The 13342-nt window shown below is 49.8% G+C and overlaps 1 protein-coding gene across 3 annotated transcripts in view; it reads left to right on the top strand.

Moving 5' to 3' along the window:
* Positions 1–13342, top strand: part of Tmco4 (transmembrane and coiled-coil domains 4) — a 75115-nt gene that overhangs the window by 27248 nt on the left and 34525 nt on the right. For all 3 annotated transcript variants that reach the window (XM_055611329.1, XM_055611328.1, XM_055611331.1), the window contains one exon: positions 7867–7999. In XM_055611329.1, coding sequence (XP_055467304.1) covers positions 7867–7999 — 133 coding nt within the window. The remainder of the gene's footprint in view (positions 1–7866; positions 8000–13342) is intronic.

Raw genomic sequence — 13342 nt, forward strand, 5'->3', positions numbered from 1 at the left:
TTGATATCTGAACAAGTTTTTTTTTCCCCTGACATAAAGTCAATCATATCTTAATAAGAGAGAGGGAGTGGGGAACACTGCTAAGCAGCCCCAACTGCCTCAGATGCACCTGCTGCCCCCATAGCTGCTGTCCACTGTCTTCCATCAACCCCAATAGGTATTACCTATTTCTTAATCTGAGCTTTAAGCCCCTAACCAGTGGGAAAGGACAAAAAATTTGATAATCACCTGGCCAGGTGATTAATGCTGGATGTGATGGCACATGCCTTTATTCACAGAACTGGAGAAGCGAGACTCATGCGGATCTGGAGTTCAAGGCCAACCTAGGCTATATGAGACCCAGCCTTAAAACAAAACAAACAAACAAAAAACACCTGGGGGAAAAAAAACACCCGAGAAACAAAAAAAAAAACACCTGGGAAACTAGAGGGGGCGAGCAGGAGGCACAGCAGTTCGAGGGCAAGAACAGGCAAGGAGTCTTCCTGGGTCTGGCAGTCAGTGAGGTGGCACATGTGGGTGAGCAAGGAGCCAGCAAGAGCCTGGTGATCAGGCTGGGCAGAGAGGGCTATGGAGAAAGCCCCCTGTGACAGATCCTGCAGAATTGCTGAGAGGTGTGCAACGGAAGAGAGAAAGTCCCAGAAGTGCTGCCTCCGCTGGGATTCTGGTTTTCTGGGACCTGTGGCCAGGGTATCTTGTAAATACTGACATTTGGCTCTCGTGACCATTTTAGGCAAGGTGGTGTTTAGAGACCCTTGAAGAGTGGAAAGCCAGGGCTTCCTCAGGCAACACACAGGCTGAGTCGACCACCTTCTCATGGGTGTCCACTAAAAAGGGTCTGTGTGGTGCGGTTACTATCCAACAGGATGGCAGAGCTTGTAGGTCACCCGTATGGGGGCTGCTGCCTATAAGGACAATGTACTCCGTGTTGCTGGAAAAGATCTCTGAGCCTGCTGCTCCCAATGTGGTCCACACACGACCAACACCTGTACTAGCATCCCACAGAGCTTTACTGGAAGTGCAGAGTCCAGCTTAATGTGGGTTTAGGGGATCTCCTTCCCACAGGAGAGACCAAAGTCAAGAAAGAAAAAGAGGCCATTTGATTCCTTGCCCCTCCCCCTCACCTCACCAGCAAACCACGAGCCGTCATGAGCACCTGTGTGCTCTAACACATGCCACTCTGCTGTGAGCAGCCTCGGAGCTGACTCTTTACAGGGTCATTGCCTGAGTTTAAAAGGGCTTTCCTCCCTCTTAGGGTCATCTTCTTTGAATGCAGTGTCCCAACCAGCACTGCAGATGTCTTTGTATTAAAAAGCCTATGGAAGATGGATGGATGGATGATGGATGGATGGATGATGGATGATGGATGGATGATGGATGGATGATGGATGATGGATGGATGGATGGATGGATGGATGGATGGATGGATGGATAAATGGATGGATGATGGATGGATGGATAAATGGATGGATGATGGATGGATGGATGGATGGATGATGGATGGATGATGGATGGATGGATGGATGGATGGATAAATGGATGGATGATGGATGGATGGATGATGGATGGATGGGTGAGTGAAAGAATAAATATATGGAGGGTGGATGAATGGATAGGTGGGTGCCTAAATGGATAGATGGATGGATGAAAGCAGGTAGCCAGGCAGGATATCATATATGTACGTATATATGGATGGACAGATGGATGGATGAATGAGAGGGAGAAGGAGCAAAGAAAGGAGCAGAATGGTAGGCAGATGGTCTTTCTTCAGAGAACAAGCCTAGATCAGAGATGGGCAGTCCCTCAGAACATCCTTCTCCTCTAGAGTTTGCCTAGGGTTGCCCAGTGGGGAGGCTACATTGCTTCCTGTATAGGCCGGATGAGAATTCAGAGTCAGCCCAGGAAATCACTATGAAAAGCCTCATTCCTCAGAACTTCCTGGAAGACTGACCTTTATTGACAGTCTAGGGATGATAGTTATAAAGCAATGCAATCTTGGCAACTGGGTGGGCTGCCAATAATTTTCCTTTATCTTGTAGCAACCCACAAAGCTGTTTGCCTGCCAGCCATGCAGTCCACGTAAATCAGTCTGAGCTGGCAGCTCTCACACAGCTTGCTCTGTGGATGTCGGGACTACAGGATCCTCTGTGCAGATGCATTCTATCTGCTGTTGGGTGTCAATCAGCCTCCCTGGCCTCTATCCATTATATGTCAATAGCACATGTCATGTGACAATCAACAGTGTCTCCAGGGCTGGGGAGATAGCTCACTGCACAAGTGTGAGGATCTGAGTTCAAATCCCCAGCACCCACGTAAAAGCCAAGCACAGCAGCAATCCTCTATAATTCAGGCACTGAGGACATGGAGACAGGCAGATCCTTGGAGCTCACTGGCCAGCATAGCCGAATCAATGGGCTTTAGCTCCAGTGAGAGGACAACTGAAGGAGCTGCCTACCTCGGTGCCTACCTCTGACCCTGTATATGTGCTCCTGTGCCTCCTCACACACAAATATCAATGCAAAATCGAAATGTTGCTATCCCAGGTGAGACCTGTTTATTTGCACTCGGTAATCCTTATAAGTCATTCAAGTTGCTCTTTGGGCCCTTTATATAGATCGTGAGCTATTGCATAGTATGTAACTTCATACTAAAATGCATGTTGTCGCCACTTACAGGGAGGAAACCAGGGCCCCCGAGGTTAAGCAAGTAGCCCTGGGTTACATTTCAAAGTTCTATTTAAGGCAGTGTGAACCTCTGTGATCTCTGAATCAGAGCCAGGGCAACTGAACCCTGAGTTTTGCCCTGTGCACTCTTTGCCCTGATCATGGGTCCCCTGCAGATCAATAGAAAGCCAGGGTCCCGGGCACGTGCGTGCACATGAGCCTCAGTGTGTGCCTCACACTTGACTCTGCTTTCCAAGAGAAGTCTTTCTGGAGGGCCTGTACCGCTGCCCCCTAATAATCCAGGCTTTAGTATAACCTGGCGGGACTGTTCTTCCTGTGGCCCAGTTGCTGAGTTCCCTGGCTGGGTCCTTGAGATTCGGGCATCCTGCTTCCTCCATTCAGCAAATAAGATCTGAACTGCTGCTGTGTGCCCTGGCCCTGCACTAGGCCCCAGGCATGGTTCTGGCTCCCAGCTGAGCGCTTCCTTTCCAAGCACTCCATGGTGAAAGCAATGGAATCCCCCTAGAGACAGATGCAATGACTGTCCCCATCAAAAGGACATGGCACAGTGACTACCATAACCTGTCTGTGGCCACATAGCCAGAAGCCCCGTGGTGGGGTTTTAATCCTGAAGCATTACCCACAATCCACTCCTAACTACGGTGCTTCCCCCAGGTCTCAATGACATAGGCATGTATGCAGCCACGTGGCTAGCTCTGCCTCTGAGGAGGCAGAGCTGGAGGCAGCCTCTGAGGTAGATCTCTGTGCCCTCTGCCCTAGTCTCAGGCGAGCCACGAAAGGGATGGAAATATGATGTGGCTTCCCTCTCATGGGAGATTTTTTTTTTTTTTCACATAAGAACAGGGATAAATAATAAATACTCCCGGAAATGCATAATCGGGAAAGCTGCTGAGCAGAGAGCTGGCAGGGCAGTGGGCAGGCTGGCACTAGTGTGGCCTGTGAGGGGTGTCCTCAGACCCTGGCCAGATTCACAGTACCCTCCTCTTACATCTCAATAAAGCCAGATTTAAAACATATTCTTGGGGCCGGGATAGAGCCCTTGCCTAGCAAGCCCAAGACCCTGGGTTCCATCCTGGTGCACATGCGCAACACAGACACACCCATCACGGTTGGGTTCATGGCCCACTTTTCTACCAAGGGGATAATGGTCCTGGGCACCTGACCCAGCCCAGTGCCGTTTCCTCTGACATGATGGTGTGAGCAGCTGTGCCTGCCGCCTCAGGAAGTTGAGAAGGTTCGAGAAAGCAAGGGTAGAACCAAAGTGTAGCTCAGAATGTGGCCTGGCGTTGGTGGTGGAGAGCTGAAACTTCTAAGTTGGTGTGATTACAAATCATAGGCTGTTTGCTTTGATTTTTTTTTCCATGTATTTACTGGGGTGAGAGCACAGCGCCTGTATGATGGTCAGAGAACAGCTTGTGGGAGTCGGTTCCTTCCTCCACCATAGGTGTTTAAGAGATCGAATGCAGATTGTCAGGCTGGCAGCAAGCCCCTTTACCCACTGAACCACCCCACCAGCCCATGAATCAGAGTCTCTCTGCCAGAAGGGAGCAACAAATTCACTCAGTCTGAATAACCCTGTCCAATACTGGTCCATCTATCCGCTCCCCCAGGGAGTCCTTTCTTCACCCGGGCGGATTACAACCCTCTCTCTGTTTCAAACTACCAACATATTTGTTTGCTTGAGATGAGGTCCCAAGATGATCCTCCTGCCTCGACCTCCCAAGTGCTGGGATTACAGGCGTGCACCACCATGCCTGGTTTATGCAGTGCTGGGGATGGAAGCCAAGGCAGCTGAGCTGCTACATCCCCAGCTCCAAAGCTGCCCATGCAAATGGTGACTGTCAGGAAGCGCTGCTGACAAGGGGACAGAGGCAGCGGTGTGGCAGCCACAAGAGCGTCCCCCCAAGGATCTGAGCTCTGAGAAGGAACTGAGCGATTTGTAACCCTCAGAGAGAATGCTCTAGGTTTGGGGGAGGGGCTTAACCAGTTATCCTCTCTGGCCCCCATGTCTCCTGGAAGAAAAGACTCCGAGTTCCTGAAACCAGATACCTCACCAAGAGATGACAGAGGGCCTTTGAGCCGTGCAGAGCTGTGGACACAGCAGAGAGCCTGGTGGGCCAGGACTGTGGTTGTCAGCCGATGCACCTACTAAGCATGGCTATGAAGAGACAGCCAGGAGCAGGCCAGGAGCTCTGCCCTGTGGGAAACAGAGTGACTGAGGCTGGGCTGCTCTTGGTGAGGAGCTGGTAGCCTTTCCAAGGAATTGATATTTAAGTTGAAGCATGATTGGTGGATGTGGGCCAGCCTGGCAGCACCCTGGGGCAGGGGCTTCCCAGGTGCAAGCATGCAAGTGCGAAGGCTAGCTTCTAGAAGAGGCAGGAGAGGATGCAAGAGAGGATATCCTGTCAGTAAGGGTCCTGGAACATGGGCAGGCTTGCAGGCCATGGCAAGATGTGCCAGTTTTAATCTAAAGATGTTGGGATCTGTTGGGCCAAAGGAGTGCATGGGGCCAAAATGAAAGAGGAGGGACCAGAGGGGTGACTAGAGGTGAGAGAGCAATGGTAGCTACGGAGGGGGAGCAAAGTGCTCAAACCCTGTCTGTTCTTAGGAGACGAGGCTCTGGCCTTAGCCGATGGCCTTACAGGTTGGGCTGAACCAGAAGGCTCTAGAACCAGAAGCTCTCAACCTTCCTAACACTGCGACCCTTTAACACAGTTCCTCCCATTGCGGTGACCCCCAACCATAAAATTGTTTTTAATACTACTTCATCATGGTAATTTTGCTACTGTCATGAATGGTAATGTAAGTATCTGTGTTTTCTGATGGTCTTAGATGACGCCTGTAAAGGGGTCATTCAACCCCCAAGGGGGTCACAACCCATAGGTTGAGAACCCCTGCTCTAGACCAGTGCCCAGAGTCTTGGTCTCAGTCTCAAAGTGGATAATGACTGACCACCTGTTACAAGTGAATTGGTCACCTGGTTAGCTGGCAGGAGAGCTGAGCCTGAGATGTCCGAGATAGCCCAGGACTCAGGACCCGCCTCAAACAGAAGCTGGCTCCCAGTCCAGTAGCCCAGCCCCACCCCAGACCCCACCCTCGCAGCCTTTGAAATGACCCTTCCCAAAGACCGCAGGAAGGAGCCTTATGCCTGATCTTACCCCTGAATGTTGATCACCCATGCACGTGGCAGCCTGAATCACTGCAGCCTTGACCGATGGAGTATTATTCACAGCTAATTACAATCGCCACCCATTAATCACCCTGGCCAACCCTTTTCCACAACCTCATTATCACTTGGGCGTCACGAGCTTCTCTTCAAAGAAAAAGGAGTGCCTTTGTCTGTGTTAACCCAGTGACCCCAAGATGGGACAAATACTTGTCTGTCCCCAAGCACGTAGGCAGCTCCCGTCATAGCATGGGGTCTGTGAGCCCTGAGGACCCCACCCCCAACCTCACCAGTCAAGGCAAGAACTGATTTGTGTGTGTGTGTGTGTGTGTGTGTGTGTGTGTGTGTGTGTGTGTGTGTGCGCGCGCGTGCTTGCCTGTTTCTAAAGATGAGCCCAGTGTATGTTAGGCCAGCTCTGCCACTAATCTATATCCCCAGTTAGGAATCCTCATCCCTGCCATGTGCCATGTTTCTCAAACAACACAGATGGGCAGTGGGAACCAAGAACCACACTTCTGACAACTCAGGGCCTGTGAGACTGGAGAGCAGCTGCATGCCAAGTCCTGTGACTTTCTCTCTGCCAAAAAAATAAAAATAAAAAAAAAGAGTTTAAGCTCTTCTGCTGCACCCCACTGAAGGCAGGTGCTGGGATGGGGTGTTCGGATGAGTCAGCTTGTCATTTAGTCTGACACAGGCAAGCCTGTCACACAGAGGAATGCCAGGAGAGAGGCTGTATGCAGGCCCACAGGCCCCGGCGCAGGATGAGATCTGGAGAGGGTCGAACACAAGATGGCAGACGAGCTTCCTCTTGGGGGAAAACAAGGGTCCAGAGCTTGATAGAATCCAGGCCCCTCATAGATATCAACCCTCAGTTCTGGAGAGCCCCTGGCTTTGCTCGCCTATTTGACAAGACTTTGGAACTGCGTCCAGATGAAGCATCTTGAGATGAGGAGGTGGTTCTGGGCCATCCAGGTGGCTTGACAGAGTGCCAGGTTCCCAGAGGAGGAAGAAAGGAGACCCAATAATCAGTAGAGGTTGGAGTCATGTGGCCAGGAGCCAAGGACTGTGGGCAGCCTCTAGAAACTGGGGAAGGAGTTGGGTACGGTGGCTGAATGAAGTAGAAGAATTGAAGTTCAAAGCTAGTTTGATCTACTTAGTGAGTTCAAGGCCAGCCAGGGATACATAGCAAAACCTTATATGAAGACAGGATCGGGCATGTGTGTGAGAGAACCTGCTGATTGGGAGAGGGTCTGCCTCTGAAGTGCTTACCATAAGAGTATAAGAGTGAGGACTTGAATTCAGTCCTCAGTATTTGCATAGAAGCCATGCCCAGTGGCACCCACTTGTAATCCCAGCACTGGGGAGACAGAAACAGGAGCATCCCTGGAACTTGATGGTCAAACAGCCAAACTGGCAAGCTCTGTTCAGTAAGAGATCCTATCTCAAAAGATAAGGTCGAAATAGATGGAGGAAAAACCTGTTGACCTCTGGCCTTCACACACGAGTGCATAAATACATACAAAAATATATATATGTACATTCCTCCCTCCATCTGTTATAAACACACGATTCTTTAAAAAGATTATGCCTGGGCAGTTCATTGCAGCAACAAAAACAAATTAATAGAGCTTAGCCTTCTGAAGCCTGCTGTGGGAGACTGATATTTGTTATCTAAGTATTAGAGGTTGAAGCTGGGAGAGGTGGAGGCTCATGCTTTTAATCTCTGAGTTCAAGGCCAACCAAGGCTACACAGAGAAGCCCTGCCTCAGGAAAAAAAAAAAAATCCTGTGATCCAAGGCCACTGGACAGAAAATGGAGACTCTCCACTTGGATGTGTGGCGTGGCGTGGCGTGCTTGAGTCAGGATGATGCTGAGGACGGTGGGAGCTGCCCCCGAGGCTGGCTTCCCTGGGGCTTGTTGCTTTTGCCCCCAGATTGGACTTTGCTGTTTGCCCCACTGCTTGGGCATCTCTGGCTTGAAACCTGAGCTTATTCTTTGGGTGTTCTGTTTCCTTTGAAGGTCGATACGATGCCCGGGCCAGAGTCCTCGTTTGTCATGTGACTTCCCTGCTCCAGGTGCCTATGGAGGAGCTTGATATACTAGAAGAAGCATTCCTGGAGAGCCTGAAGGACACCGGAGAGGAGGAGTCTGAGTAAGACAGCCCTGCGGCCCCTGAATTCCACTTGAGGGCTCTTTGCCCAGCTCAGGCCCCCTTCCCATGTAGAGGCCTGTACAGTGAGATAGAAAGAACACTAGACAAGGAGTCCACTGTGTGTGACCTGAGAGATTCACTTGCCGCCCTCTCTGGGCTTGGCTGTGTTTTCAAGAGATGCTTGTTAAAGGCCCTGGATGTGTGATCACCTCTGATGGCCCCTGCTCCATTCCCAGCTTCTGTGACACTTTGTGGGCCCAGCTGAGGTACCTGCTACTTGTCCTTGAAAAGGTGGCCTTTTTTTTTTTTTTTTCCTCTAAACCCAGTATCCCTGAATATAAGACAGCCATAAGGACAGTGCTCTCCCAAGGTTGTTGGAGAAAGGAATGTGATTGTGTCAAAATATGCTCAGCCTAGGCTGGCGTGTGGCAAGGGCTTGACAGATGTGAACCCTCCTCTCATAACCCCCCTGCTATGTGTGTGGTCAGGGGTGTGAGGGGACGTAGGGAGATAGCTCAGCCAGCAAAGTGCTCACTCTGGAAGCCCTGGACTTGCACTTGGTCCCAGAACCAGGAAAGGCCTATGGTGGCATATACTTGTAATCACACCACTCAGGAGGCAGAGATAGATCCCTGAGACTTGCTGGTCAGCCAGCCTAGCCAAAGCAGTGAGTCTCAGGCCACTGGGAGAACTTGACTCAAAGTTAATATTAATAAATAGTGGGTGGTGTCCGAGAAATGCCAAGTAGACCTTGTCCTCTGACCCACGTATATGTGCGTGAAGGCACCCCCCCCCCAACACACACATCATGCACCCTGCCGCTGCCACCTAAATACACATTAAGAATGTGGAGAGGAAAACCATCCTTGTGACTTGACTGGAGCCCAGTTCCAGGCATCATCTAATCCTAGTATCATAAATCAACTCCAGCCCCATCCTGATCCTGACATGCTGCTGCACCAGGCACCGGCACGCCTGCCCAGCACAGGCATTGGGCACCAGGCACCAGGCATGTCTGCCCAGCATAGGCTTCTCTTCATCCCCCACAGCTGTCTCTGAAAAGCCCGGTTACAGCAGTTCTACCAGTGGGAGATAGGAATGTGAAGCCCAGTTCAGAGACAGGACTGTCTTCATTCAGATCATGGGCAAAAGGCTGGGAGACAGTGGCAAGGGTAGGTTTTGGGGTTTTCTGGTTTTGTTTTGAGGCAGGGTCTCTCCGTGTAGCCCTGGCTATCCTGGAACTCACTCTGTAGACCAGGCTGGCCTCGACTCACAGAAATCTGCCTGCCTCTGCCTCTGCCTCCTGAGTGTTTGGGGTTGACTCTGGTAGTTTGTTAAAATCACCTAAAGGGAGGGTGGAGAGAGTTTGCCCTGAAAGCATGAGGACCTGAATGTAGGCCTCCAGCACCCATGTGAGCTGGGCACAGCAGGGGGCACCTGTCACCCTGGCAATGGACAGATGGAGACAAAAAAGTCCCCAGTACCAGTGGGCTCCAGGTTCAAGTGAGAGAGCCTGTCTCAAAAAATCAAATGGAGAGTGATTGATGCCAACCCCTGGTCTTCACCGCACACACACACACACACACACACACACACACACACACACACACACAAGAAATAATCTGAAAATATTTCATTTTGATACTCAGAACCATGCCAGGGAGCAAACAGATGGGCCTGTAAACCAATGGCCTTAATCACAAGAGCTGCCATGTTCTTCTAAAGTTCCAGCACAGCCCAACTCCTAACTTCCCCAGCTTTATGATCTTGAGGAAGTTACTGAGGTTTCTCTAGGTCTCCCTTTCCTTACCTGTAAAACAGGGATAGCAAATAAAGACCTAGGTTTGTCTGGGTGTCTTGTGGGACAGAAAGGAAGCTGACAGTGATAGATCCAAATAGCTCATCATTGCTTTCTTACCAGCAAGATTCCAATTGTGTTATTACGCCTGAATGTGTAGTTTTAAGGACTGTGGAGAACTCCTGAGATTCTCCAGAGGGACCTGAGACTAATGGAAAGTGACTGTTCAGACCAGGCTCTGCATTGATTCTGCTGTGGCCTTGGGCAGGTTCCTTGCCTTCTCTGGGCAGCAGGACCAGTTTGTCACCTCTGTGTTAAGGGATCAGGCTCTATAGACATTTCTCTTAACGCTCAGGCTTTTTAGCGGGCTTATCTGTGGGGCTTCTTTGTAGGTGAGATTTCGAATGTGGCATGCCACCCCCTGTGCTTGGTCCTCACCCAAATGCCACACCAGCCTCCCTGTTAAGTGACCTCACCTCCCCATGCCTTAGTTTTGTCAGCTCTGGCATGGCGTTAGTGGAAGTTCTACATCAGAGGGCTGCAGGAGGATTACATTAATTACCTCACATCCAAAACCCCGGACAGTGCCTGCTCTGCAGCAGGCCTCACTGACCCTCGGCTGACACAAGGCTGGATTTCATAGCTCCTGCAAGGATGTGGTCAATGTTTAACTCCTGCCACGTGCTTTCTGAAGCAAGCCCAGGGGCTGCCCTGCTAACTCCCGTACCATCCTTGTAGCTGGGTGTTTAGCCCAGGTCACATAGCTGTTCAATGGCATCCTGATTCAACCATCATGTCTAGTTTGTATGGTTTTTTGTTATTTTCTTTTGATTTTTCAAGGCAGGGTCTCATATATAGCTCTGGCTGTCCTCTAGATCATGCTGGACTCAAACTCACGGAGATCCACCTGCCTCTGTCTCCTGGGTGCTGGGATTAAAAGCATGTGCTGCCACCACCTAGCTAGTGTGTTATTTTCTTGAGGCCCAATTTGAAACCCCATGTCCTCCCTTTCCCAGCTTTAACTAGGAAAAGCTCAGGGTGGGCCAGAGGTAGAGTACGCACTTGTTTGCAGGTAAATCGCTCATACATATGTACCTGAGGATAGACAAGGACACTGGTCCTGCTCTCTCCCTGCCTTATTCCCTTGAAACAGGGTCTCTCGCTGAACCTGGAGCTAAGCTGATGGCCAGCAAGTGTAGAGGTAGGATACTTGCCCAGCATATGTGGGGCCCTGAGTTCTACTGGAAACAAGGCGGGGGAGATGGAGCTAGAGAGAACACCCTCCCACGGGAGATCAGATGCCTGTGATTGGTGGCTTCACACTGTGAGCAATGTTGGTGTCTTGCTCTCCTCAAGCTATTTTTATGGCCAGCATGGGGTCTGACCTAGGCTGACATGGAAATGCCATCTCAGCTTCATGCCTCGCATTCTAGAACGTGAGTGTGGCCAGTGACTGGCTGTCTGAAGGTATAGGCTGCCATTGTGTCTAATCAGATGGCAAAGTCCATGGAAGGAGAGAAGCCATCATTTAGATTTAGAGTTCCCAGAATTTCAATGTCCAAGGCAAAGGAAAGAAGCACCCTAGCTGTGACTCAGTGTGCCTCCTCTTGGGCTCTCAATGTTGAAATTCAACCAGACTACTGAAATAATTGCAAGAGTAAAATGCTGTGATTAATCAGCCAAGATAAGGGGCCTACTCACTTTCCAAGGAAAACAGTTATTGAGATGGGTACACATATGGAAATCAGTGAAATCAGTAGGTCATGCACGAGAATGTCAGAGAGAGGGTCTCCTTGAGGCCTGCCAAGATGGCTCAGCATGCAAAGGTGCTTGAGGCCACGCCTAACAGTCTGAGTTCAATCCCCAGGACCCATGTGGTGGAAGCAGAGAACTGATTGCCACAAGTTACCCTCTGGCCTCCACATGTACACATATATAAATGAACATCACATATATGTACTTATAGTAAAAATGTAATGAAAACTTGAAAAAGTAAAATAACATTTATTTCATTTTTTTAAATCAACAAAAGGTACCTGGAGAGTTGTCTCAGTGGTTAAAAGCACTGGCTGCTCTTCCAAAGGACCCAGATTTAGTTCCCAGCACACACACACACACACACACACACACACACACACACACACATACACACACGTGAATGTATACAAATAAAATAATAAAGCATTTTTTTTTATAGAAAGGAATAAAAATCCCACCTTTTCCAGTCAGAAAAAAAAAAAAGTTTGCAAACATGGAGGAAACTGCGCTAAGGGTCAGAGCACCTTGTGTGTGTGGTCTCTGCAGACCTGCTCTGATGCTCTAGCTTCATGTATTTGAGTCACACAGGCCTCAGGGGCCCTACTGGTTTTGTTGTCATTCTACTTCATCAAGCTCAGCTAAGCCTACTCACTATTATTATATTGATGTCACTGTGAGAACAATCTAGAAGCTGGCAGCGGCCGAGTCTCATCAGTAGCACTAACCTGGAAACCTTATTCGATTCTTAGTAAAACACATTAATAATTATGAACATCTGATTTATTTATTTACTTGAGTCAGTGTCTCACTATGTAGCCCTGGCTGACCCGGAACTTGCCACGTAGACCAGTCTGGCCTCAAACTCACAGACACTTCCTGACACTCCCCATTTGTTCTCCTACTCTCAAAGTTCCTAACCTCACAGTGACTGGCCTGCACTCCACTCACATCTTTTCATTTAGCCTGTGTCCGTTCTGTGTCACTCTGGTTTGAGAAAATTTTCCTGGGGCAGAGGGTAAAATGTCTGTTGTTGAAACATGAGGCTCAGAGTTAGATTTCCAGCACCCATGTTAAAAAAAAAAAAAAATGCAGATGTGGCAGCCTGAACCGACAGCCCTGGTGCTTGGGCTGGGGATGGGTGGAGACAGGCAGATCCTTGAAACTCACCAGCCAGCTATTGTACCTGAATCAGTGAGCTGCAGGTTCGTGGAGAGACCCTGACTCAAAAAATAAGGTGAAGAGCAGTTGAGAGAGACAGTTGTTGGTGACCTCCGACCTTCAAACATGCACTCAGTGGGCACATGCTCTTGAATACATATGTGCTTATACCCAAAAAAGAAACCTGCCCTGAACACCGCCCAGACCCAGGGCAAACTGCAGAGGGTGAAGAGGTAGGAATGGTTGAGCCAGAAGGGCTGGACCCATGCACCTCTTCCCTCGGCTCCTGGCTGCTTCCTAGTCCGTGGCTGCTGTGTGGAGGTGTGCTGGTCCCCACTGTGTGCCATCAGCCACTAGGATGCTTCACTCTGGCCTTCTGTTGAGAAGCCGGTCTCCTGCTTGAACCAGTGGATAGGTCATGAATGAAGGGTCAAAGCCATTAAGGGTCAAAGTGTATCACTGCCTCTATATGAGAGGAAATGATCATAGCAGCGAGACAAATGGTAACAGCAACAAACATTGAACGGAGACAATAAGCCTTTGGCAGAGTCACCTCATGCAGGCCTCCAAACCACCCCCCTCCACACACACACACACACACACACACACACACACACACACACACACAC

This window comes from Psammomys obesus, unplaced genomic scaffold (genome assembly GCF_907164565.1).
Source record: "Psammomys obesus unplaced genomic scaffold, mPsaObe1.curated_primary_1811, whole genome shotgun sequence".
Taxonomy (NCBI): domain Eukaryota; kingdom Metazoa; phylum Chordata; class Mammalia; order Rodentia; family Muridae; genus Psammomys; species Psammomys obesus.